Source organism: Spea bombifrons, chromosome 2, assembly GCF_027358695.1.
Source record: "Spea bombifrons isolate aSpeBom1 chromosome 2, aSpeBom1.2.pri, whole genome shotgun sequence".
In the NCBI taxonomy this organism is placed as follows: Eukaryota; Metazoa; Chordata; class Amphibia; order Anura; family Pelobatidae; genus Spea; species Spea bombifrons.
This window is the reverse complement of record NC_071088.1, coordinates 25,709,861-25,736,118: the sequence shown is the minus strand read 5'-3', so window position 1 is coordinate 25,736,118 and position 26,258 is coordinate 25,709,861. Positions and strand designations below refer to the sequence as shown.

Genomic DNA, 26,258 nt, shown 5'->3' with positions numbered 1-26,258 from the left:
AAGACCAGTGAGGCGAAACGCGTTAGGTGTATTTTATTTAAAATGTGATACTTGCCTCTGAAGAAGACCAGTGAGGCGAAACGCGTTAGGTGTATTTTATTTATAATGTGATACTTGCCTCTGAAGATGCCCAGTGAGGCGAAACGCTTTAGGTGTATTTTATTTATAATGCGATACTTGCCTCTGAAGAAGCCCAGTGAGGTGAAACGCGTTAGGTGTATTTTATTTATAATGCGATACGTGTCTCTGAAGAAGCCCAGTAAGGTGAAACGCGTTAGGTGTATTTTATTTATAATGTGATACTTGCCTCTGACGAAGCCCAGTGAGGTGAAACGCGTTAGGTGTATTTTATTTATAATGTGATACTTGCCTCTGAAGAAGCCCAGTGAGGCTTCTACTTTTACTTTCTTCTGAAGCACTCGCACCAGTTCCAATTATCCATTGTGTGAAACACTGCCTGGAAACCTCCGTAACAGGGATACATACCTCCCATGTGCCCCTCTTCAGGAAGGACAGTCCCTTTTTGGGACCCAAATGCCTCTGTTCCTCTTTCCTGCCATGAAGAATCTCTTCTATGAGCTCCAAGCAGTTGGCGAGTGCATCACAATGTTCAACAGCCATAAAAGTCACACCGATGTGTATATAAAGATGTTTATATATCACATTGTGTGAATCCGATACATTATTCTTCTACATTAACAGATATCAGCAAGTCGCAGAGTCACAGAGAAGTCCCAGTAAAGTCCATTCTGTTTATTCATCCGAATATATGACAACTGCACACGATCCCTGACCAATGTATTATCAAGGACTGGGCATCCCCAGGACTGCAACTCCCATCACTCACTTAAACCTGAGTGTTAGCACTTTATATGACAGTCTAGGGTTTCACTTACATCTTTATCTGAATTTATAAATGGATTTTCTTGGTTCCACAAACACCTCGTATGGGCGATGGGTTTGGAGGAGCATTTGTCTACTTAACGGTTAATGCCCAGCGTGCCCGGCGCTCCTCCGTGCCGGACTGCATGACATCTCCTCCCTCCCGGGCGATTCTTATTGTAATGCCGCTGATGCACATGCCCAGAGCCGTCCCCTCCTGTCTGCTCGGGGCCGGGGTGCCTTTTCTCTATCCCACAATCCTCCCCTTTCTCCATCCTGCGTCCCTCCTCTCCGGGGGCTGTCTGTATCCCCCCTCCCCAGCTTCTAGCAGGAGGAACGGGGCTGAGCGCCTAATGCCAGGCAGTCTGATCAGACCACTTATTGTCAGTGTTGGTAGATCAGGAGTAGTCTGAGCATTGCCCCGTCTCTGTGGATCCCTTTGTCTCTTGTATGTGTGCCAGACTGTCTGCTGCTGCCTGCATGCTCCCTGTGTGTGTCTGTACATCGATCTGCCCCAGTCTCTTCCTCCCTGCACTCACACAAACACACTCACTCACTCACACACTCTATCTCCACCCCTCCTGCTGTCTCTCTGCTGTGATCTCCTGTTTCTCTTGTAACACTATTGCTCTTTCAGTCCCATCTGTCCATTGCTTGTTTCGGGTCCTGCTTGTTGCTGCCTCCCTGTGCACTGCTTTTTGGGCTGTTTGCGTGGTTGGCTGTGGACTGTTTTTGCATCACTTTACCCACCCCCTGTCTCCATCACAGTCTCCCTCTGCCTGCCTGCCTGCCCCAGTGCCTTGCTTTTCCTCTTTAATATGTTTAGGTGCCCTCTTTCTGTCTTGGTGCTGGCTCTGATCTCTGCTAGGCTTTAGCTCTTATTTAGTTCTTTATTCTTATTGTTTTCTTACCTTGCCTTAGTTCCATTGCTCCCTTAAAGTCTGTGTCTTCTCCTCTCAGTCTGCACCCTTATCCTCATCCTGCTGTCTCCCTGGTGCCTATAGGTCCCTGGCTGTGTGTGCCCCTGCTCCCAACTCACTGTGTTGGGGTCTTCCTTTGTGTTCCTGGGTACCAGGGTGTGTGTACAGGCGGATCATGCGGCTTCTAGTCCACTACTAAACACTCAACAGGATTTGTTTGGATATTGAAGGCAGAAAACTTGTTGGAACTTAGAGGTCTTCTCCTGGCCTTCAACAGATCTATCCGAAAACATGGACGCAGGGAAAATGGTGAGTAGGAAGCTAAATTACACTGGAGGGTATCAGAACCACCAAAGCAGGGGGAAAGTTGAATTAAGGGTCAAAGGGGAAGCAAAACTGATTTCCAAAATTGTGTAATTCTTTCTGGGAATGATAAATGCTGGATGAGAAGTACTTGAGATGTAGAGTGCTACTGGAATTCGCAGAGCAACAATAACAATCATATTTACATGGGACCCGGTGACTCTTATATTTCTTATTTGGTATCAATATATCAATGTATCATTATGTATTGCCTAGAACAAAAAAAAGTGAATGTTTGAGTAAACAGAATAATGTTTATATTAAGAAATGCCTCATAACTTGCAGTGCTGGTATATTCTAGGTAGCCATGGAGATATATATATATATATATATATATATATATATATATATATATATATATATATATATATATATATATATATATACCTATATATGTATTTATATACAATCCAACTTGGAACTTGGCTGGGTAGTGAGGAAGAGCTATTTAGTACCGGTAAAACCTAGTTATGTGCCTGATTATTTTAGTATTTCCATCCCTCTGGTATGTGCATGGCCCTGGTTTACAAGACTTATATGTCTTCTTTGTAAATTAACCTGATTAACCTGATGTTTATCCGAGTATCTTTTCTAATAATGGGTCATTATAACTTTCACCTGTGCCCTTACTATGCCAGTACAGCATGAGTGTCATCAGTGACTGGCACAAGCGGGTGGATATTGATTAGTCATGGCAATTTAAGGAAGAATATGTAAAATATAGTTGCCGTCATTCTAAACACGTCTTGTTTCAAAGGTCCTAGTGACATAAATTATTTTCTTTATAATGTGTGCTTATAATGCATTGGAAATCGTATTGAATAGTGGGCTATTGTGAGCCACATCTTAGTGAATTGTTAGAAGAAAATAGCTGCCCTGTAACATTATTTTAGGTGTTTTGCAAATTACAAAACCCTGTTGATTGGACCACTTCAGTAAGACTATTATTATTATTAAGACTATTTTTAGTACAATTTATTGTTTTATATAGCGCCATCATAGTCAATAACTGGACAATAACTAGTCAGGACATGACAAGTAGTACATAACATTACAATTTGACCTACAGGCCCAGCTCACATGAGCTTACTACTTTTCAAAGTTCTTCAACAATTTAGTATACTATGGCTATTATACTTTAACTTTATTTTGGTTTTGAAGCTGGCCACATTCTCTCCTTAATGTCTTAAGAAAATGTAACAGATTTAGGCGCAGGGGAAAAAGGTTGAGAAGTTGAGAAGAGGGTTACCTAAGAACAATGAGATAAACTTATACAGAAGGAGAAGATGGACCTGCTCTTCTGAGTGTACAATCTGTTAGGAGACTAAGAGAGAGATTGAGACAGAAGGTAAGGGACGGCTTGGACAAGGATGATTGATTGTAGTCAAGATCTTGTGAAAAAGTCAGTGGCCTGGAAAGATCAAAACCTAGGGAAGCAGATGGTTTCTTTTGAGGATTTGGGTTGGTTCTTTTGCACCAAAATTACTCTGAATGCATAACCCTCATAGGCTTAGATATCCAAAGCATCAACACGACCTGACATGTTTTTGTCGTGTCTCTTTATCACTTGTTTTCCTAAGATTTTTTCACATGCTGTCAAGCATTGAAGGAACAATCAGTCACGCTCCAAGATGAAAAGAAAGCCTAATTATGTAAAAGAACTTTTACAGGAATTTTAACTGAACACGTGTAGTGTCTAGATACTCGTGGTAATTTTACTGAAATTCAATTTGAATAATGTTCCAATTCAATTTTAATTAAATGTGGAACAATCAGATACAAGCCATAGTCCAGAAAGACTTCTAATGTGTCTAAATCTTCTGTACCCAGGGAAGGGCTGGCAAGGGAGACAGGGGGCAATTGTATCCTGGGCTGATCTGATTAGTAGATTGTGGGTAACTGCAATAATGTTTTAGGTCCCTGAAATTCCACCTATAGCCACTGGGTTCATGAGGACTTTAATACTTTATATTCCTTTTTCTCATACAATTTCTTCTGAAGGATGTGGTGGTCAAGATTAGAGAAGACAGTGTGAATTATCTGTCTGGTGTTTTTTGGACAGTCGTATTACTGGGCCATTTGCCTCAGCCTACCCATTGGGCTGAATGATGCTAGCCCTCCCATCAGTAATTATTTGCCATGTGTACAAGCCTATGGAATATGGAGATGTTTAGCCATGAAACGCACCTTTAGACATACGATAACTACGTTACCCTTTCAAATCAATTTTTCTTCCTTTAACAAATGTATTGAAGGGTTCGTCAGAACTCCCTATGTGCATTTGCTCTCTTCCTCTGTCGCCCCAGCTACTTGGCTTGCAAAAGATGTGTTCAGCCGAACGTCATATGAAAAATGCATTGTTCAGGGGTTTGTTAAGCACCCATTGTTCCTCTATCATCTGCAGGAAGATTTTTTTCTCTAGACTTTTACACGTCATTTGTTAAAGGGACACTCCAGCCATCAGATGCACTTGATGCATATAATAGATGAGTGGTAAGATTACATGGCGCCCCCCTTGCAAGTACAGTCAGTCAGTGGTGCGAAATGTCAGTCAACAAAGGGAGCATTCTGCTGCAGCTCTCCTAAAGGCAAGTTGTTTTTTTGTTGCATATTTTTTTTTACAAAGTACTTACATAGTGCTTAAAAATGCATTTTACACTGGTGTGGCTGCCTGGGACCTTAGACTGTCCCTTTAAGTGGCCTGGCATTAAAAAAAGTTGACTTGAGACCCCCGTGCGCCATTGATTTCAAGTTGACCACTTTCCTGTCCCTGATTGGCTGATCAAATCAGTGGGTCTAATTATCAGACTGGATATTTCTTTCATATTTAAGGGAAACACACTAAAATACTTGTAAAATAAATGTAAAGCTGCTGGGACACTGGAGTGTCCCATTAAATGTCTCATTGCTGGTCTTCTCACCTTATAAGGAACAACTTCATCTAATGGGTCCTACCAGGATCCAGCATCTTCATGACTGATTGCTTATTTCTTGGCCAGCTGTGCCCCTAGCATAATTCTGTTGATGAAGGTACATTTGTTTTCATGGAGTCATACAAACTGGAAAGTCCACTTTTAACTTGTAGTGCATTATGTTTGTTTAATAAGAAATACAATCTGTGTTCTCCAGTTGTTATTTTCCTTGGTTTCTTGCCTAGGGACATGCTGGTATATTTGGCTACCATGACCCTCTCCGTCAGACCAATGGATGCATTATACCCAACAGCAAATGCCATTTTGAAAAAACATAGCTAGCGCTTTAGTGATACTGGTACATTCTTATGTAAAGATGCTTTTGTTGTGGGCAATGAAGGCAACATGCCAGAAACGTATGGATCCCACCTCATCCCTGGTCCTTCTTAAGCATAGCCGCTCACGTGGAACTATTGGAACAGCAGGTGCAAAACATTAGGACTTAGTGCCCCTTAATGCTCTGGCTAAAAGATCAATGTATTCTAGCGCAGTCATTTACCAGTAGGAGATATGTTCTTGCTCAAACATTATTTAGTTATAGTGGTAGGTTGTAAGTGGTGGTAAGTGTTTGATGAAGACCTTATTATCTGGAGTTTGGAATATTGCAAGACTTCTCATTTAGAGCTGTCTAGCTTTCTTGCTTTCTTATATCTCTCACCACTGATTTGGAAGCCAGAGAGATCATACCATGTTAACTTTACTTTGTTAACAACTGAAATACCGAAGGATACAAAGTCAAAGTTATGCTGGTTGTAAGCATTTTTTTGCCTTTCTTCTCTCTGTCAATAACAATTGTCGACTCATTTTCTATTTAACAAATGGAAGTGCTTGTCCGCACTACAAATATGTAGCAAACCTATTTTGGGGATTTTTATCATGTGTCCACACTTCCTTGGTTGTAAATTTTCATTCCGATGCCTGACTTCTTGTCCAATGCTTATCTTTCAGTGAATTATATTTCCGTCTGTATTTACCAAAATGATTTAAAGGCATTATTTTACATAAAAACGATCAGTTTAAACACTTAGTAAGTTGCTAAGGGAGAAATCAATCTATTGCATTTCCTATGAATTTTGAAGGGTTAATGCGATATTTCTTTTTATTACAAGATCCCAAAATGAACAATACAAAGTGCTTTATTCATAAACGTATCCCTTCTCATCTTGACTCTGTTCTTATGTGTGCCCTGGCGTACATCGTAAGAGCTCCTGTATTGCGCTACATATTAGTCCTTATCATACTGCCTTGGTAAACAATAGAACGGCTCTGTCTTAATCAACCAGTCTGGTACTGATGACAACTATGGAGGAATAGACTTCATTAGCATGAAATATATACATATGAAATAGCACTTTAATTCCTGAATTTCTAATGTACTCAGTAGAGTGTCACCTGATGTGACAGAACACAATATCTAGTCTATGTTGATATAGAGGTGATTGCGAATGCAGATCATACTCCTAAAATCACACAGGTTGAGTTTGTATGGTGGGGATATGACGTATGGTACCAAGCGTGTAATTGGAATTTCCTTAAAACATTAATATAAGATCCTTGTAGTGGGGCACTTAGGGGCCGTGGGTAGTGAAGGTAGTAGTAGTGTGGGTAGTGGGAAGAGAGAATAAGACAGACAGAGAAAGAGAAAGAAGAGTGAGACTATAGAGAAAAGAGATACATTGATTGAGGTGAGATGTGTGATCGTGCTTCCTGCCAGTGATGTCAATGATGTTTCTTTTAGTGCTCTTCCCAGAAAAGTTGCTCGCTTTTTTGCAGCATATTAGCCATTTCATTCATTTAATATATATATAACGCACTATTGTTGCTGTAGGACACAATCCATTGGTGCCAATATCAGTTTAATTGTTCTGCAGATTGTACCGTATGTTTAGCTTTTGCCACCCAAGGTAGGCAATATGTTCATACATGGACACCATGGTCAGAAGAAGGATTTTGTCTGTCATCTGCCATAAAGAAAGTTGTTTCACCCCCCCATTTAAGAAGTTCAGTAATGATGGGAAGTCCTTCCATAGAAAACCTTACTAACCTTTTTTTATTTTTAGAATGGGTGTATTCTTTTGAAAGGGTAAGCTTATGCCAGACATTGTTTTTAGGTAACTGTATAATGAAAGTAACAATTATTCGCATTTGTATACTGGAAAAAATCAAGCTGTTTTACTTTTTCTAACCATATCTGAATTGTTAGGCAGATCAACTGTTTATACACCTCGTTTTAACAAGCTATTATCCCATTGTTTTTCCTTAAACAAAGAGAACTAGACTGATCCTTAGTGGGTGCTTTGCTTTTTAAGCTGTTTCAAAAAGCATTTTAAGCATTTTAAGCCTCTGCAAAAATTATCAAAAGCTGTACCTAGGAGCAGAAGACCAGCATTGGTGAGATTTCCTTGTTCTCTGCTTGGTCCATCAACAGCAATCAACTAGATGATGATAAGTGTGCAATAGCAGGGGTCAGATATTTCATAAATAAAAGCCCCTACCTCATATTTCATAATGACTAGTTTAAAAAAAAAACAAAGATGCAGGGCAAGGGGGTACTAGTTAATTGTCATATATTTAAGCTGTTCCCAGTGTATAGTCACTACCAAGGCTAGGAACTTCATGTGAAGTTTGAAAATTGATTTAATACATAATTCCCGATAAGAAAAATGTATGTAGCCGTATTAACCCAAGAGAAAATAGTCTTAGGTTACCCTTTTTCAGGCCAACATAGAAAAATGTATCCTTTTATCTTATTCTTACTATAATTGTATTCAGTGATAGTAAGAATGATGTTTATAATGCTATAGTAAGTAAACTGGTAAATTCTGGATATTAGCCAGCCAGGCAAGTATGCTCGTTATAAGGAATTCTGTATAAGCATGCATCAGAAGGGGAGAGAGGAAATGAAGAAAAGGTAGAATCTGAAAAAGCTGCTATCCCCCAATGAACTGTTCCCAAATGTTCTATGACAATGGGAATACAGTAAAAATGTATTTGCGGTGACATGTTACAGTAAAAACTAGACAGCTGGAATATAAAAACAATCAATTCAGTAATCAATATATAGAATATATCTATATATATCTATAGAATAACAGATGGAATAAGTATCTTGTGATAATACCTTTTTTTATTGGACTAACAGAATTTTGGAATGACAAGCTTTCGGGAGCTCTTCTCCCTTTCTCAAGTCTAAAACATTTCTGAGCAAAACGACACATAGAATTCAATGTAGTGTGGCAGGAGAGGGGGGGGTGCTTACTACCCAGATCTGATAAGGGAGGGTGAGATGTTGTAAAAGTATGTGTCCCTCCAGAGGGTCATAAATGTTCTGAGTAGGGAATTTTGAGGGGGGTTTAGCACTGCTGAAGATAAATTGACAAAATCAAAAAACAAAAAACATAAGATGCTAGTGCTCACATACAGGGAATAGGAATGCAGGGATGAATATAGGGATGGGAATGTATATGTCTACACATGTTGTCATATGTATTCTATAGATAAAGAATATATATAGGAAGAAAAAGTACAATTGGTCCAAGGTTGATATTTCTGTATTGTCCCCAGAGGATATAGTCCTGTAAAGTGTGTAATTGTTTTGTAGAAAATTAGTATAGCAGTTAAGTTTGCAGAAGATACTGAACTGTACATTTCAGATTTTGGAAAAGAGCCCTCTTATATTTTAACCATATCACAGCTGCAGAGCAAAGCGCAAAAGCGTTAATCAGGTACAAAATCTGTGTTACTGCCTCATTTGTTTACAGTACGTCTGCTGACGTTAAACCAGAATTCATCTCACTTAGACATCATCTGATTGATAGGAGGTGATTTAGAAGAGATTATTTAGAATGTAATTAATTTGCTATTACACAGATTACCAACGGTTTTGCAGCCCAAGAGACAGAATGATAGAGATCGTTTAAGGTCACAAGAACCTGACACAGGATTCCAGGCTCTTCCAGGGATTCTCTCTTGTTAATTGTTTGAAATTAAATGTTCTTTACTTTGAATTCCATCACAACAAACGGCTGTTAGAATAATTAGCCACTTGCTTGCTAGAGAGATCTACAGAACTAAATCACGTTCTCCTTTCCAATTTACTGTGTATATCCAGTGAAGTCATTTATAGATATGTTTTCTAATGTCTAATATATATTTACTATTTGCATTCGACCTGATTCATGTGCCATGTTACTGGGGAAATGTCAGGCATGGTTTTTGTGCATAAGGAAAATAATGGGGGGGGTCTCAATTGTTTATATATGGATTATGTAAGGACAATTTAACCAAGCTCACCACGACATCACTCATTATGCATAGTGAGACCAACGAAATGTTTAGCGAATACAAGCCATAATTATTATATTAAAGGCACTGACCGTCTACTATACGTCTCAAGTCATTGTCCATTAAGTTAGTATGTATCAAGAGGTCTTATTTCTTATTTTCACTTAGCATGTCCCCGATCACAAACTAATATGGTAAAATTCCTAGTAGTGACTCAGTCCTCATCAACAATTGGAGTTCAGCTCATTGCAATAGCATCCTGTTATTCATATCCTCTAAAATATTTTTTCACTATAAATGGGCCGTCTCGTCTGTGGGAATACAACTCTTAAAATAATATCACTTATGCATATATGTGGGTATTATAGAAAATATAATGGTAAGTATAAAGATATGAGCGTCTTTTGTGTAGCATAGAAAGTGTGAACAAGTGTTTACACTGAGTTGATAGTACCAGTTTGTGACATTCACGTTTCACTTGCTGCTGGCATGACCTCAGCTCTGTAATCCGATTGTCTCTATGTCACAGTGCCCCTGAATTCTGCAGCAACCCGTGTGTGTGTGTTGTGGTGCTTCATAGTTAAGTAAAAGCTCATTTAAAAGAGGAATTGTCAATAACCTAAATCTTGCATTTAAGTCTGGTTTGCTTGATAAACAGATGTAATAGTGTTTGTATAAAAAAAAAATAGATTTTGAGAATGAAGAGATGATTAGCAGAATACAACATTGTGCTAGCCGTCAAACAGTTAAAACCTCAGATGAACAACACATGACATAGTACACCGTGTTCTGATTTACTCAACCAAAATAAAGCCAAAATGGAGAAGCCATTTGTGAAAAACTAAGTACACTTAATGATTCAATGGCTTGTAGAACCACCTTTAGCAACATTAACTTGAATTAATTGTTTTCTGTATGACTTTATCAGTCCCTCACATGGTTGTGGAGGAATTTTGGGCATTGAGGTTTGTGGGCATTTGTTTATGCACAACTCTTTTAAGGTCTCGCCACATCATTTCAGGTTGAGGTCTGGACTTTGACTGGGTCATTGCAGCACCTCAATTCTTGCAGGTATGCTTGGGATCATTGCCCTGTTGCATGACCCAATTTCAGCCAAGCTTTAGCTGTCAGACAGATGGCCACACATTTGATTCTGGAATACTTTGGTATACATAGGAGTTCCCGGTCGACTCACTGACTGCAAGGTTCCCAGGTCAATCATCACCCCTCCACCACCATGCTTGACAGTTAATATACTTTGCCTTTGTACGCCTATGAAGATATTCTATTAAAAATCATCTGTCTCCAGCTACAAAAGTCATTTACAATATTAACATCATCTACACTGTATTTCTAAACCATTTGAGTTTACCTGTAAATGGAAGTATTTGAATATGGCTAAGTAAATCATCAAGAGTGACTATAGCATGGAAGATACTTGACTTATGCATTTGGAGCTGTACGATGTTGTATGGGTGCTCCGGAAATTAAATTTGTTGTAGAAAATGAACAGACAAAAAAACTAAATAAATTTTTTTAAAGTGTAGAAGATACCCCTGGCTTGATTTCTCAGATATCCAAATCACTTTTGTTTTTTTTGTTGCAGGCCCTGGGACAATTGTGTTAGTATTATATAAACTTGGCATTAGAGACAGAAGCCCTCAATTTTATATAAAAATGTCCTTTGCTACAGAAATAATGATTGTTGTTTTCAGGCCTTGTATTGGCCAATCGTTTACAATGTTGGACACCCGCCAGCTTCCAGCTCAGGCTGTGTGTGTGCTAGAATGGAGGCCTTGCTGCAGTTGCCACTGCCTCCCAAGGGTTAATTCACCAGCGGCCTTGGGCAGATATCCTTAAGTGAACTGTTGTATTTGAAAGGGGCAGATCCCTGTGGCTGTGTAAGAATCAACAAGCTTCCTAGACTTTGTAACAAGTAAATGCCAGCATATTAGCTGTGGAAACACCTGCAGAGCTGCCCTTTTTGCACTAAAGATGTAATGAGATCAGGCTATGTTTTGACTATTGGAAAAAAGCAGGGACGGCGCTGCACATCTTGGATGTTAAAGAGTCACATGAAAGGTGGATGAAATGAGCTGGTCTCATAATAAGGAGGAGAGCTTCCTGCCTGGCCTAGGAAAGTCTCACATTGAATGCTATAAATAGACCCCCAGAAACGCACACCCATACCTCCAGTCAGACATATGCCAGATTGGTACAGCCAGGGAACAAACTGCTTTTGATTTATATATATATATATATATATATATATATATATATATATATATACATATATATATATATATATATATATATATATATATATATATATATATATATATATGTGTGTGTGTATTAATCATATTAAGGCCACTCAAGCTAGAGCTTGTTTAAAGTCATCTCCACATATTTTTTATGTATGTGTGTATATATATATATATATATATATATATATATAACTAGGGGATATTTGCTTGCAGGCCAATGAGAACTGTAGCCCAATAGAATTATGGAAATAACATTTTATTAAAGGGAAAGTGTTAATCCTAACCCCAAGGCTTGTGTAGCATTTGTAAGCGGCATTATATATAGCAGTGATGCCTCTTTGTCTTTACTGACACCATGTTATTGAGTTCAATCCCAAGTCTAGCTTCTGAGGGGCATCTGACAGCCTAGGTCAGGGGTAGGCAATCTTCGGCTCTCCTGATGATGTGGACTGTCTCCCATAATGCTCTTACAGTCATAATGCTGGCAAAGCATCAATGGAAATGTAGTTCACAACATCTGGAGAGCCGAAGATTGCCTACCCCTGGCCTAGGTCATTGGGAAAGCCTCTGACATAAGAAGACAATTGGAAGTTAAGCAAAAATTGACTTACTCTTGACGTAGGTTTTTCTAGTAATCCCTAATAGAGTGATGGAGCATCACTGTTATTAAAAAAATGCCTCATGCTCTGCTTGACCAAATGTTATTTTCTGATCATCATAATTAATGAATGACCCACTTCTTATCCTATGATTCGGAATGGCACTCGCATTATTGCTTTATATGAGTGTATGGCTTTACTGTAGATGCGCTGGAAGGGATACCGGACTAAATGGCCTTCATGTGCTGCCACGAGCTGAACTCTTATATAATCTGGGGTTTGATGATTGTTTTTTTCAGAGAAGATTTGTATTTACGAGTCAAACACTGATCCTTGTTACAGATAGCTTTAGTATTTTTATTTATTTCTGTTATTATTCATCAGTGGCATTTTTATGATTAAATCTATTTAGATATTATCACTCAAGAGGTTTTATCACACAAAGAACAATGTTGCAGCAGAAGCACATTTACAGTACTAACAGCAGCTTTTGTGACAATAATATCATTGATGATGTGATTTACACTGCATAGCCTGTGGTGACTTGAGGATAATTGGACTGTTTTCGTGGGTTGAGTAATAAAAAGATTTTTTACTTCTTAGCCCATGAAAAATACAAAGAACAAAATACTCTAAAAGCAAATATATATTTTGGCTACAGATCAATAAAGAGCAAAATAATGTATCTTTGAACTCAAGTAAATTTGATTTTTTGCATGTATGTAAAAAAAAATGTTCTGGTTTTACAGCTAACTTTGAAAAGTCACTATTAATGTTAATATGATACCTTGAACTCATTGAGAAAGCTTCAACAAAGTTGGGATCTAAAGACACACCTTACAGAAAAAGTGTCCCTCTACGTCCATTTGAATTCTCGAGGAGGTACACAATCTGTAATTTGGGAGATCAGGCCCCCCGATGCCCCACTGCTCGGTTGGCTGTTTATAGGGGAGTCTACACAATGGAGGACTAAGCCAAGTAGACACAACCTCCATGGTATGCAGTCTAGTGCAGTCCAAGCGGACATCACATATGATATATATAGCGCTAAGTAGTAAGGACGGTTGGGTCAAGGCTTCAGACTGCATCCTATTCCAGAATCATACTAGTTGTACTTCAACAACATCTCATCTGCTCTTAATTTTATTATACAGATTACCTAGAGTAGTCCATAACGTATTTTGAGAATATTCTGATTGGTGGAATAACGTTCCATTTCATACGTCATTATATGTAAATCAGCAATACAGGATATAATATAGAATATTTATTTATTTGAGTGTGATTATGCTTTGGTAATATAATTATTATTATGAAAAAACTGGATATGTAGGGTCATATAAAATGGCTCTTTTTTTTATTATGTTTCATATAGTCTCTCACCACCATATATTTCTTTTTTTTATCTTTTTTCAGACTGTGAGTATAAACAAAGCCATCAACACTCAAGAAGCTGCCGTGAAGGAAAAACATGCAAGAAATATCCTTTTCTTATAACAAAAAAAATGATATGTTTATAATAAGCAGGCAAGGTGTACAAGGCAGAGAATGTAGGAGGGAGGTGAATGGGTCTGGGGATTTAACCACTGTGGCATGGAAAGGGTTAGTGCATGGTTTGAAGAGGTTGTTCATGGAATAACAGAGGGTGTAACGCGCTTGGATTTATGTCCCCGCAGGAAAGAGCTGGCTGTGTGTCAGGCTATTTCTGGAAACTGGATTCAGATTTGACTTATTCATAAAACATGCAGCCTTCAAAGAACGGTGGGAGGAAAACTGCTTCTGACTCTGCAGTCAGGAACACAAACACGCTGTACTCATATCTGTACATGAATAGCCTCCTTTTCCAATTGTAAGCTTCCCTCTTGTTACCCGAAGGTGGTTTTTAAATAGCAGGTTGTCACAGTACAGTGGGTTGCATTCCCTCTGACAACAAAGCAGTTAATGACAGGTCTATTTTCTTAAGATGTACTGCTGTACAGAAACCCTTTACATCCTGGTGCTACGGAATATGACGGCACTATATAAAGCAGTAAGTAACAATATTTATTGGCACATTTAGGCCTAGGGTAGTAGGTCCGTGTAGGGGACAGCCCCTCTGCTGCAGAATAGCGGGAAGATCACCCTGCTGAGTGATCAGGCTCCCCAGTCATCTGCTGATCAATGAGACGATTATACGGGACGTCTCCGATCTCCATAATCTGGCCATTTATAATATAGAGAGTTAAGGTAGCTGGCGCATCCTCTATAGCACACTGTACCAAGTGCAGCACGTTCTTAAGTAGCGGAGCACTGCCATATGACATTATAAGTGCTTATCAGGAAGGACAGTGGTTGCAGAGGGGTTGGCTGAGGGTGCTTCCCTTGATAAGGTCTGGGGCAGTATTGAACTGAAATATGTGTTCATTCTTTGTCTGATATTTTTTTCTGTTGTAACTGGATGGAGGATGAAGGACTTTATCCAGAACTGTGGAGGCTTGGAGACCAAAGCTGGTCAACCTACAGCCCGCCAGTTGTACTGCAATTCTCAGTATCCTCAGTAAATGGCATACTCATAGAGGATGATCAATTGGGGTTGTTCTTGGGTACAGCTGGAAGGTCAGCATTGGCCATCCTTCTTGATGATATTTCTCCTGAGTATTTCTGGTTTGTCCTTAATTCCATACTTACCTTGTATCTTGGGGACCCACCATGAAAAAGGTGCTCATACGTTCTGGGTAGCTGTGAATCGTCTCCCCCTGTCCAGTAATGCAGTTCTGTGCTGGAAATTCTGTCATGTGTTCCACAAACTCCTCCGCGATGGACACCCCAATGTAAGTACTGGTGTCAGTGTTTTTGCTAATCAAATCTCTGGTGTTACCTGGCATACATCAGGAGTGTAAAAAGCAGGCGATTGTCAAAGATGGATATGGCAAGGTTCAGTGGTAATCAAGCCATGCTGCAGTCATTCTTCAAGAACCTACAAGAAATGTATCCTAGGTTGACCAGATGTCTCCTTTAACTGTGGGTGCTTGCATACTGTGTGGTTGCATTATCCTTTGTTATTAATTATTGCTGCAGAATTATCGAACTAAGTATTTTTATAAGCTTCCCTGGTTAATGGAGCCATCTGGTCACCCTTATGTCCCTCTGGTCCAACAGTGTGTGAGTCCAGAAGGCATACCGTCCTTCCCATGAGTGTGTTGGATCCCTACATAATTTATAAGGCAATCTGGTTCTTCAGCAGATACCCTTTGGAGTCCAAAAATAGCAAAATCACTTGGTGTTACTAAACAGCATAAATTGTTCTGTTTTTCTTAAGTTATTAAAAAATCTTTAGAATGACAGCCGCCTCAGGACCCCAAAAGCCTCAAGAATTGTTTTTCATACCCAGGAACTGTAGCTTCCTTCTCAAGCTTCAGACAATGCATTGTGCTGTTTGCATTGAAATACTCGGTTACCAAATAACAACTATAATGAAATAGTCCCAGGCGCATTTTGTGTTTTGAGGGGGTTTGTTGTATTTTAGTAAAGGAAATGTATTTTAGGGTGTTTTTATCTCACAATAGCTGTTTTTTTAATGTATTATAGAAAAAGTGAATTGTTAAAAACGTTTCTTTATTTATGTCCCAATCTTCTATTCGACTCTTACCAGGTTCTAAAGGATTCCCTTCGGTATAAAAATGAGCTCATCGACATGAGTCGAATGTGGGTAAGGGGCATTTACCGAAAACCATGCAATAACTTTTCAATTAATGTATTGCTAATGTACTTTTCCCAGCTGGTGAGTATAAATATTTTATATTATAAACTTTTTTTTAGGGCCATCTCAGTGATGGATATGGGCAACTGTGCAGCATCTACCTCAAGCTGCTGAACACTAAGATGGAGTTTCACACAAAGGTGACAAAACTTGATTGTAAACCTCTGCTTCCTGTTCAAGATTTATTTTCTTGCTACTTCACTTTTGTATGAACTTCACAGAACTGTACAATTCCTTTCAGCTTCCCCCTTTTTTTGCTGTTTACATTCTCTTCCCCAAGAGCTGTTCTCCTAAGACATTTCTGACTTCCTCACACAGTACATAACCAGATTTGATGTTCTTTATGCTTAGAATCCTCGTTTCCCTGGCAACCTTCAGATGACTGACAGGCAATTGGATGAGGCTGGCGAGAACGATGTTAACAATTTGTAAGTTTTGATATGTTTTACATATCTTAGAATTGTTTTCACATCATCGGCTCCTGAATGGTGTAGTGGGAAAGTGTCTCTGGCAGTCAAGGCACAGCTGTTTTGAGACAAATTTTGCAACGTGGCAAATTGTCCACTTTTGAGGCCTTCAAGATAACAGCTTTATGCCCATCTCACTTTACGTGTCTGTTTACACTATGCATTTCTCTGCTCCTTGTGCTTCTTTGGCCTCTCCTACTTAGGGTTCTCCATCTACCATCCATAATCCAGTATGCTCTATAACTTTGGAGTCTTATGGGACATGTAAGCTCTTTCGAGTAGGACTCTACTACATACGTCCAAATTGTAATGTGATGCACTATTTGTTATGTGCTGTTGTACGGCACTGTGGACTATGATGGCTCTATGTAAATAAATAAAAATTTATATTAATTTGCAATGGATTTCACTCTCGGCTCTTACTTAAAGTGAACAAGTCTAGCCCTATATTACATTATACTTTATTGATAGAGCACCAGCAGATTCCATAGCACAGCTACAAAAGTAAAAAAAATATCCTAAAAATGAACAATAATATCAATACTTAATAAAACATATTGGTATTGATGGACAAGAGGGTTCTGCCCTTTGGAGTTTACAATCTATTATTACTATAATACTGTTCTTAATGTGAAGCACCAGAGATAATGTGCTTTAGAAAGAGGGTAGAGTAGGTTGTTGTTCTGGAAGCATAACAGCTATTATGGCAGCTTTCTAGAACATGATGTCCCCAGTGTTTTATTTCTGTTATTTGGTCAAAAACATATATTAAAACCTTGTGTGTTAGGCGTTAGTAAATCGAGAGAGTTTTCCTATTGTGGAAACATAAAAGGCTATGACTTTGGTGAAGGCAAGTGTGATGCGAGAGGTGGAAATATAAATATGAATAGCGCAAAAAAGTCCAAAATTAAAAGAATACTAACACAAGAGATGTTTTTTTAGCGCTGGGGTTGTTTAGGATTTTTTCCACTTTAATAAATTGTAGGATTTTCTCTAGTAGATGAAAATACACAAAAAACACTTTTTGCTCAGTTTTAATTTGTCAGTGGTCAATTTGAAGTCTTAATCCTTATTCAGTGCAAAGCGAGACTTCAAATGGGTTTTAGAGGCAATTTTCCTGAAATGGCTATTTGTGGCTCGGTAATCCCATAGTTCTATATTTGTTGATGTGTGCTAACCGAGGAATTCTGTGTCAAATTGAAGGAATGTGTCTCACATTGAAGCCAGGCTCTGCTTTTCTAACCCTTATGTTTGTTTTCACTAGTTTCCAGTTAACGGTGGAAATATTCGATTACATGGAGTGGGAGCTCAATTTGTTTCACACAGGTCAGTTAAAAGCTTATCTACTTCCTTATTGATGTTTGTTGTTGCTCTCAGTAAGTGTTAATGGGAGCAACTGGTGTGCGGTAATTGACTATAGTACATGGTCAAAATGTCGCTGGCTCTTATGGGACACGGGGGAAAAAATATCTAAAAACACTGCCCAAACATGTCTTTTTAATTCAAAACTTTAGATTATCTACCCCCACACTACCTCTCCCCCTCTCCATACCTTATGTTTCTCTATACTCTAGTTTGCGAGCAGGGCCCTCTCTACCTAATGTGTCTGTCAATTCTCATTTTGTGATGCCCCTTGAATAAATGTATCGTAAAAAGAGCTGTGTAAATAATAATCATATTAATTTATAATAATAATAAATATAATAAAGCATTATTTAGCATTTGAAAGAATTGGGTATGTCTTTTGGCTCTGATGCCTCGGTGCACAAGATATAATTATCCATGCTTCAAGGCCACATATGGCAAGAGTTGGCATTACACCAATGTGAAAACAACTGTAAATAATTTATTATCATTATTATTATTATTATTATTTATTGACTCATATAGCCGCATCGTATTCTGCAGCATTGTACAATAAGTAAACAGGACATAAAAAGTATTACATAACCAAGGCCAATGTTGTGTTATAAATCTAAGTCACATTCTTGCACCTTTTACACATAATTGTTAATGCAGTAGGGCACGGATGATTAAATGGGATCTAAACTGTGGTCTAGGTTGCATTGGGGTTAAACAGTCTATTTGTGGAGAAGGAGGTGTCCTACTCAACAAATCACATTTAAAATGTGTGGATGGTAAGGTGGGCTTCAGTTGAGGCATACAATTTCATCTTTAGCTTGTAGTAGTCAAGATGGTAGCAATTGTGTAGATTAAATTCATATCATGGTGAAATCAATATAACAAAATGCTGCATGGGCATTACCTTCTCAGGCGAGAGCTTGTGCAAAAAGATTCTTTAGATACAAATATTTTTATGTATTTGCTAGCAATTTATATGTGGAGATGCTTACTGCTTAAATTGCAGCGTGTTATATTTTCGTGACAGTTGCAAAGTGAATTAAGATACCAATTTAAAAATTGCACATAATTACATTAGAAAATACATGATAGAAACAAATTATTTTTTGCTATGTTCATCATAAATTGATAAGTTCTTCTGTTCCCAGAAATCATGTTATCCTCTTTCACTTTATTGAATTTCTTAATGCATTTTAAAGTCATTAATACTGGTAGTGATCCCCAGTACACAGCAATAAAACCGAGCAATTACATTTCCTTTTCTAAATCACAGTCATCTTTAGTTTTGCTGACCTTTTGATTTTCTTTTTGTTTTTGTTTTTTTTTGTGTGCAGTTTTGTAATTACCTTTCTGTGATTGTTATTTTTATTCTTGTTTCTGTATTATTTTCTTAGTTTAGGAGGCATAAAAATCCTGAATATATACATAATTAATTCAAGTTGTGACCTCTGTAATCAGACAAACATATATACAGATTAAATTAGAGTTCTCAGAACATTCATGATCTTTGAAGTTTTTAGTGTTTGCCCAGTGAATAAAGATGAGGAAAAAACTTTGTGTTTTCGTAAAGCTTTGTTGGCACAGTAAAAGCTTTTTAAAAGTTTTAAATGCCCTGTGAGCTCCGCAAACTCTACATCTAAAATGGCCGACGCTTGGTCTAGCCATTCGCTACAGCACCTGTTGGTGAACGTCTAGTTAAATATCACAGGAACTACAGTGCAGTTGGAGTAGTTTCCTATTGCTGCTGTTTTAACATACACATTTTCAATTATATGGAAGGAAGTTTCATAATGAATGTCTTGAGTTATTTAGACAGTCAACATCGTTAGTCAGTGTTTGGGGATCCATCTGACTCGCTCTCGGGCGGCACAACGCATTATCAGCCCTGACTAATGTTTGTGTGGATCCTGATACAGGGAAAAGTAGGCGATCGCCTATTCGAGGGGTCAGGAAGGAGTTTTTGTTATCTTGTCGCCCCCATGTTTTTTCACCTTCCTCTGGGTCACTAGGCAGGGAGTTTAGGATCAGGCTGTAGATTAGTTGTAGAGTCTAAAGGATTTTATTCCCCTTTAGGTTCATCCATCCGTACCAGTGAACTATTTTCTGTTATAACGAAAATAACATTTTGAAGTGAACATACTGTACCAGTGGTTAAAGGTTAAGAAAGGGTTCTTCAAACATATAACCAATGCATCACTGCGGTATTCTTGAAGTAGCCCTGTAAAGCTAGGTTAAATGATTTAGACGAGGGCACAAGTTGTCTTAAAGTGTCTTTTGGAACTCCATTATGTATGTGCATGCGCATCAAAACACACTGGAAATTTTGTTAGATCACTACTTAATTTTTTCATAAAATAGCAAATTTGCCCTCCCATGCTGTAATACTTTTGCTACATTTATGGCATGAAAGAATTATAGCGTATGCTGCCCTATAATAAAGAATTTAAGAGGATTGGAGGATATGGCTTACGCTCGCTCGCTCGCTCTCTCAATATGGTTCTCAAGGAGTTAAGCATGTTGAACTAAAACTGGGTCTCCTAAATCAGGGAAGTGAAAATATGTACAAATACGAACATCTGCTTCCCTTAATCTGTATCTGTTTTATGTCATTTTAAAATTGTACATGTCTTATCAATCTCATATGCCATATGAACTGTAGTAGTTCTGTTGATGTTATGTGCAATGTATATTTAATGTTTATAAGTTAAATGCAAAATGTAAATAAACTGAAACAGTACTATCATAAAAGATCATTTTATAACCTTCCCAAATATAAATGTTAACACCGCGACATAGCAAAAATTACCAAAACGTGGAAGTGACTCCTTGAATCATTATTGTGAATTAGAACAGTTGATATTGCATTGAGGAAGTTTTTTTTTAATTATTTTAATTTTTTTTTCAAATTTTCTATTACAAAATATACAAACAGTAAATTAAAGACAATAAAATATGTTCACAAAACACATCTGTATGATTTATATAATGCCAATGGTTTATCTTGTCACGGTGTCCGTGAGTATAAGTCACTGTAAGGAATAGTAACAAGGAGGAAAAGAGAATAGAGAGTAAAGAAAGAAAAAAAAAGGGTACAAAAAGAAAAAGAAGTTTTAATAAGTGTCCTGTTTCTTTTGACTTTTCATTCAGGTGCCTGGTCTGTTTTTTTTAGGAAGGTTTCCATCTTTCAGGGTCTTTGAAACAAACATCATTAGTTTCCATTAGATAAAGTAAATAACAGTACCGCACCAGCTCATCAATGTTATTTAACGCTTGGGTTGTTTGACAATCGTGGGAGCTGTAGTTCAGCTGAACTTCACAGATGACTTGCCCCTGGTTTAGAATGATCACTCCTCAACCTTCCAGTATAGATCATTACTACATCTGCCAGTGTGATATTTGAGTGATGTCTTTACAATGTCTCCATTCCTTTCCATATGTTGTACATGTGATACCTTATCTCTCTCCTGTTTTTATACAGTGTTTAAATCTTTGGACATGTCGCGCTCGGTGTCTGTTACCGCTGCTGGCCAATGTCGACTGTCACCACTCATACAGGTCATCCTAGATTGCAGCCATTTATATGACTACACGGTCAAACTGCTGTTTAAGCTACATTCCTGTGAGTATCTGGGACTGAAGAGCTGCCTGTTTAGTATAACTACCTAAAATCTCCTTTAATTAAGTAAAATAAGTGTCAGATACAGGTGTAAAGATAAGTACTGTTTGTGTGTATAAGAGTCCTATTGAGAGCATGACGTGCAAGGGTTTTTAAGGTTAGGTTTAATATTTATTCCTAGCTATTTTCAGGAAGATTTTAATGTATGCAAATATATATATATTTTTAGCTCTGAAATGAAAGTGTAATAAGGTTTGCCAGGGGAACTTTATCTGTTCTCATGACCCAAATAAGTTGGTGATGAATTCCTGGTATCGTTAAAGAGTCTTAATGGAGGTCTGTCTTAAGTCCCTTTGACATAAGAAGTGTTGCTCAGATGAGATACCCTGAGGTACTTTTGGAACCACAAATCCTTCTGTTTGTTTTGTAGGCCTCCCTACCGACACACTACAGGGACATCGAGATCGCTTCATGGAGCAGTTCCAGAAGTAAGTAGTAAGAGCAAAGGACGACTGGATTCCTAATGCACAGAAAACAGCAAGAAATTGTAATAAACAAGCAAACAGACAGAGATACGTGATATTTTTTTTCTTCTTCAGGCTAAAGGATTTGTTTTATCGTTCAAGCAACCTGCAGTACTTTAAACGCCTCCTCCAGATTCCTCAGCTGCCTGAGGTAAGATAGTCAGTGTTCTAATACATCCACACGATTCAGTGTCTTATATTAACCCCCCACCGCTTACTGTTTATGTATATGTTTATGGATATAAAAGATTGTTATTTAAAAGGTTGAAAAGACGCTGTATGTAAGTAACTGTACAGTTTTGAATGGAAAAACAACTAAAAATACCAAACTCTGCATTATTACAGCAAAAATCGCAACAAAGCTCAATGTAAACTAAGCCGGTGAGAAAATCAGATGCCACAGCAAAATTTTGGAATCTCCTTTTCCTCCAATGCTTTATTTCCATGGGTTATTTATCCTGCCTTGGGGCTGTTGAGGAAGGTTATATTAAAACGGTACATTTGATTCAAGCAATGGACTCCAGCAGGGAACTGATAGGAACTGTTCATTCTTCTGTTCATTCTTCTGCTCAGCAGTACATGAACTGTAAGGAGTCAGATTTGGATGACTATTCTTTTGTAAAATCTTTTATAAATTCATAACTTTATGTAAGTGGTACAGGTGTTAGAGCTGTTTCTCCTATGGTCTAACTTGTTGGATTGTGAATGGCCATTAACTCTGATCATTAGCAGTGGTGCACCATTTTGTGTACTCAAGCCAGCCACAGACTTTTTTTTTTCTGGCTGGCAATGTATACATAGCGAATCTCTACTTTTTAAAAAGTCTTATTCAAGCCTCATTTTGTCTGGTTGTTCTGTTGATTTTCTGAGGGATCATACACTATATGGGCAAAAGTATTGGGACACCTGACCATTACACCACCAGTGACTTTAATGATATCGCATTCTAAGTATATAGACATTAATATGAAGTTGGTCCTCCTCCGCCCTTTGCAGCTATAACAGATTCTACTATTCTGGGAAGGCTTTCTTCAAAATTTTGGAGTGTTTCTGTGGGGATTTTTGTGCATTCAACCAGTGGATTATTTGTGAGGTCAGACACCGGTGTTGAACGAGAAGGCCTGGCTCACTATCTCCGTTCCAGTTTATCCTAATGAGTATGGGGTTGAAATCAGGGCTTTATGCAGTCTGTCTAGTTCTTCCACACCAAACTCATCCAACCATGTCTTTATGGACCTTGCTTTGTGCACCTCTATATGGACAAAATTATTGGGACATATCTCTTAATTATGAAATACAGGGTTCAGGCTAGGTTTGAAGAAGGCCCTTTTCTGTTCCTGCATGACTGTGCCCCAGTGCACAAAGCAAGGTCCATAAAGACATGGTTTGATGAGTTTGGTGTGGAAGAACATGACCGGCCCGCACAGAGCCCTGACTTCAACCCCATCGAACACCTTTGGGATGAACTCCAACAGAGATTGCGAGCCAGGCCTCCTCGTCCAACATCAGTGCCTGACCTCACAAATATTCCACTGGATGACTGGGCAAAAATTCCCACAGAAATACGTGTGGAAAGGCTTCCCGGAAAGGTGGAAGTTGTTATAACTGCAAAGAAGGACCAACTACATATTAATGTCTGTTTATTTAGAATGTGATGTCATTAAAGTCCTTGCTGGTATAATGGTCAGGTGTCCCAATAGTTTTGATCATATAGTGTATATTATGTACTGGTATGTCGTATACCATCTGTTTGATGGATTGGATCTATATTTAATATGATAGTTAAATAACTACAGTATTTCATGATGGATCTATTTCTCAGAACCCTCCAAACTTCCTCCGTGCATCGGCACTCTCAGAGCATATTAGCCCAGTGGTGTTGATACCAACAGAAAATTCTCCTCCTGACAGTGAGACTCTAATAGAAACAGAGGACCTGGTAGGAATGGATTCATCATCCCATCAGGTGAGTGGGAACAACTGGGCGTTTCTGTACTGAATTTCATACTTAGTCTGTGTCATTGTTTTCACTCCAAAATACCATTTTTGTAATCCATACAAGCACATCAAAAAGATGTTTGGCATTCATTAAAAACAAATACAGCTTGCAAGTTCCAACACAGAGTTATACTTGAAAGTTATCATCAACTAAAATAAATGCCTGGCAGATCAAATCATTCTTCTCTGTTTTTAGAAATTCTGATTCCTTATTGAGGAAACAAAATGTAACTCAAATAATAGAAATTATGAATAGTGACTAGTAATTTCTACAGAACATAAAATGAATATTGCATAGATAATTGTTTAAAAATCACCCCATTATTTGCAGCACATGATCCTAGTCTTGACATAAAAGCTGTTCTAAACATCCACAAAGTTGAAGAGTTGGTAGAGTAGACAGTACATTGACCTGGTGATTGCAGTTTAGCATTTGAAGCCGGGCTTCGAGTAGGGTTGCCATATCAGCCATTTTTTATTGGACACATTTGGTACATGTTGCTGACCACCACCTATAATGCTGCCCTGCAATATGTGGGATGTAAACGCTCATATGAGAAGTCACTTAATCAAGATTATACATCCACCATGCAGGGAAGCACTTTATTGGTTGTGATTGGTTGTGATCAGCAAAATATAAAATTCAGTTGTGTCCAGAAAGACAAGAAATGGCACCTTTTGTTGGAAGTGATGGAAAGCCCTCTAGTGGTGGCATGGTGTTCTGTCAATCACAATTTAAGTAATAGTGAAACAGTGAATATTTCAAGTATCTATTTTTTGTGTATTTCGCATGATCGCTCATACTATCATCACTGTTTTTTTAGTTAATTTTATAGGTGAACATTGATTACACAATATATTGATTATATAGTTTTCTTTTTAAAGGGTCATTTTAATAACCCGTGCACTCTTAAAAATGGCCATAAAATGTTCACGATGATTCAATAAGAATTTTCGATATAATTCTATCATACATAATAGAAGACACGAATTTGCTTTTGTTTTAATATAATTTGCCATTCCAGCAAACATGAATTGCACACCCTAGCATGTTATGCAAACAAACCATAGCCACTATATTATTTCCTCTGAATGTTTAATCACATAAAAAGAACACAGAACCTTTTAAAAAGCTTTTTTCAGTTTGTCTGGTAACACCAAATCAGTGCCTGATTGTGTAACATGTCAAGTGTTTCCAGCAAAAAGGAACATTTTACGTAATAAAATAATTATTTCTAGGGAAGATTTGAGCATCTAAAAGTACTGGGAATAACATTTCTAATACTATATTTATGTACGAAGGTGTTAAAGGCACCTTCTCGCCCTGTTTTTAATGTAAAATGCTTATTGCATCCATGTTGCGTATACTCCAATGTACTTTACTGCATGTAAATCTATGCATTCTTTAGTTTTATTGGCTCATTTTCCCATTTCACCTAGCTGGCTCCACTGAGATCAAGGAGCACACTTCCAGTGGCAAGAAAAAGTAAATGAACACTTTGGAATTACCTGGTTTTGTGCATTAATTGTGATTGTGATCTAATCTACATCAGGTTCACGTCTTTATTGAATACGCATATTAAACATTCATAGTACGGATAGAAAAAGTAAGTGAACCTTTGGATTTAAAAACTTGTTGAACCTCCTTTGGCAGCAATGCCTTCAAAAATCGCTTCAGGTAACTGCAGATCAGACCATTCAGGACAAATTTTAGACCATTCTTCCTTACAGAACTGCATATGCTCAGCCATATTTTTAGGATGTCTGGTGTGAACTGCTCTCTTGAGGCTTTTTTTTTTACCTCCTTCAGCATTCGTGTGCCCTTAAACAATGTGTCTAACTATGACCTAATGAAAATGTAAACTTCTTCTTCTAGGTCTTCTAAGATTTATTTTTTTGTGAGGCATGATTCACATCAAATGTTTATTGAGAATAGCAATCTCAAAATGTTTTTTTTATATCTCAAAGTACCTCTAAAACACACCTCCAATCCTATTTCATTGATTAGGGTCAAGGTTTGCTAACTCCTGACACCAATTAGCTTTTGTTGAAGTGATTAGCCTAGAGGGTCACATACGTTTTCCAAGCCAAACTGAAAATCTTTCAATGATACATTGAATATGGATAACAACAATACAATAATTTGTGTGTTAACAGTTTAAACAGATTGTGTTTGTTCATTATTGTAACTTAGCAGAAGACCATAGGTTAAGATGAATTTATGGTAATTCCAAAGGGTTCACTTTTTCTTAAAGCTCTAAGTAC

At 37.9% G+C, this 26,258-nt stretch overlaps 1 protein-coding gene across 2 annotated transcripts in view; it reads left to right on the top strand.

Annotated features, from left to right (window-relative positions):
- The first annotated feature begins 1,239 nt into the window (after positions 1-1,239).
- The window catches only part of HIP1 (huntingtin interacting protein 1), a 41,899-nt gene continuing 16,880 nt past the window's right edge, over positions 1,240-26,258 (top strand). For both annotated transcript variants that reach the window (XM_053457212.1, XM_053457211.1), the window contains exons 1-11: positions 1,240-2,111; positions 13,704-13,767; positions 14,955-15,097; positions 15,919-15,975; positions 16,086-16,166; positions 16,378-16,454; positions 17,758-17,819; positions 21,334-21,474; positions 21,902-21,959; positions 22,071-22,146; positions 23,818-23,961. In XM_053457212.1, the coding sequence (XP_053313187.1) occupies positions 2,094-2,111; positions 13,704-13,767; positions 14,955-15,097; positions 15,919-15,975; positions 16,086-16,166; positions 16,378-16,454; positions 17,758-17,819; positions 21,334-21,474; positions 21,902-21,959; positions 22,071-22,146; positions 23,818-23,961 (921 nt within the window). In that variant the 5' untranslated portion in view covers positions 1,240-2,093. The remainder of the gene's footprint in view (positions 2,112-13,703; positions 13,768-14,954; positions 15,098-15,918; positions 15,976-16,085; positions 16,167-16,377; positions 16,455-17,757; positions 17,820-21,333; positions 21,475-21,901; positions 21,960-22,070; positions 22,147-23,817; positions 23,962-26,258) is intronic.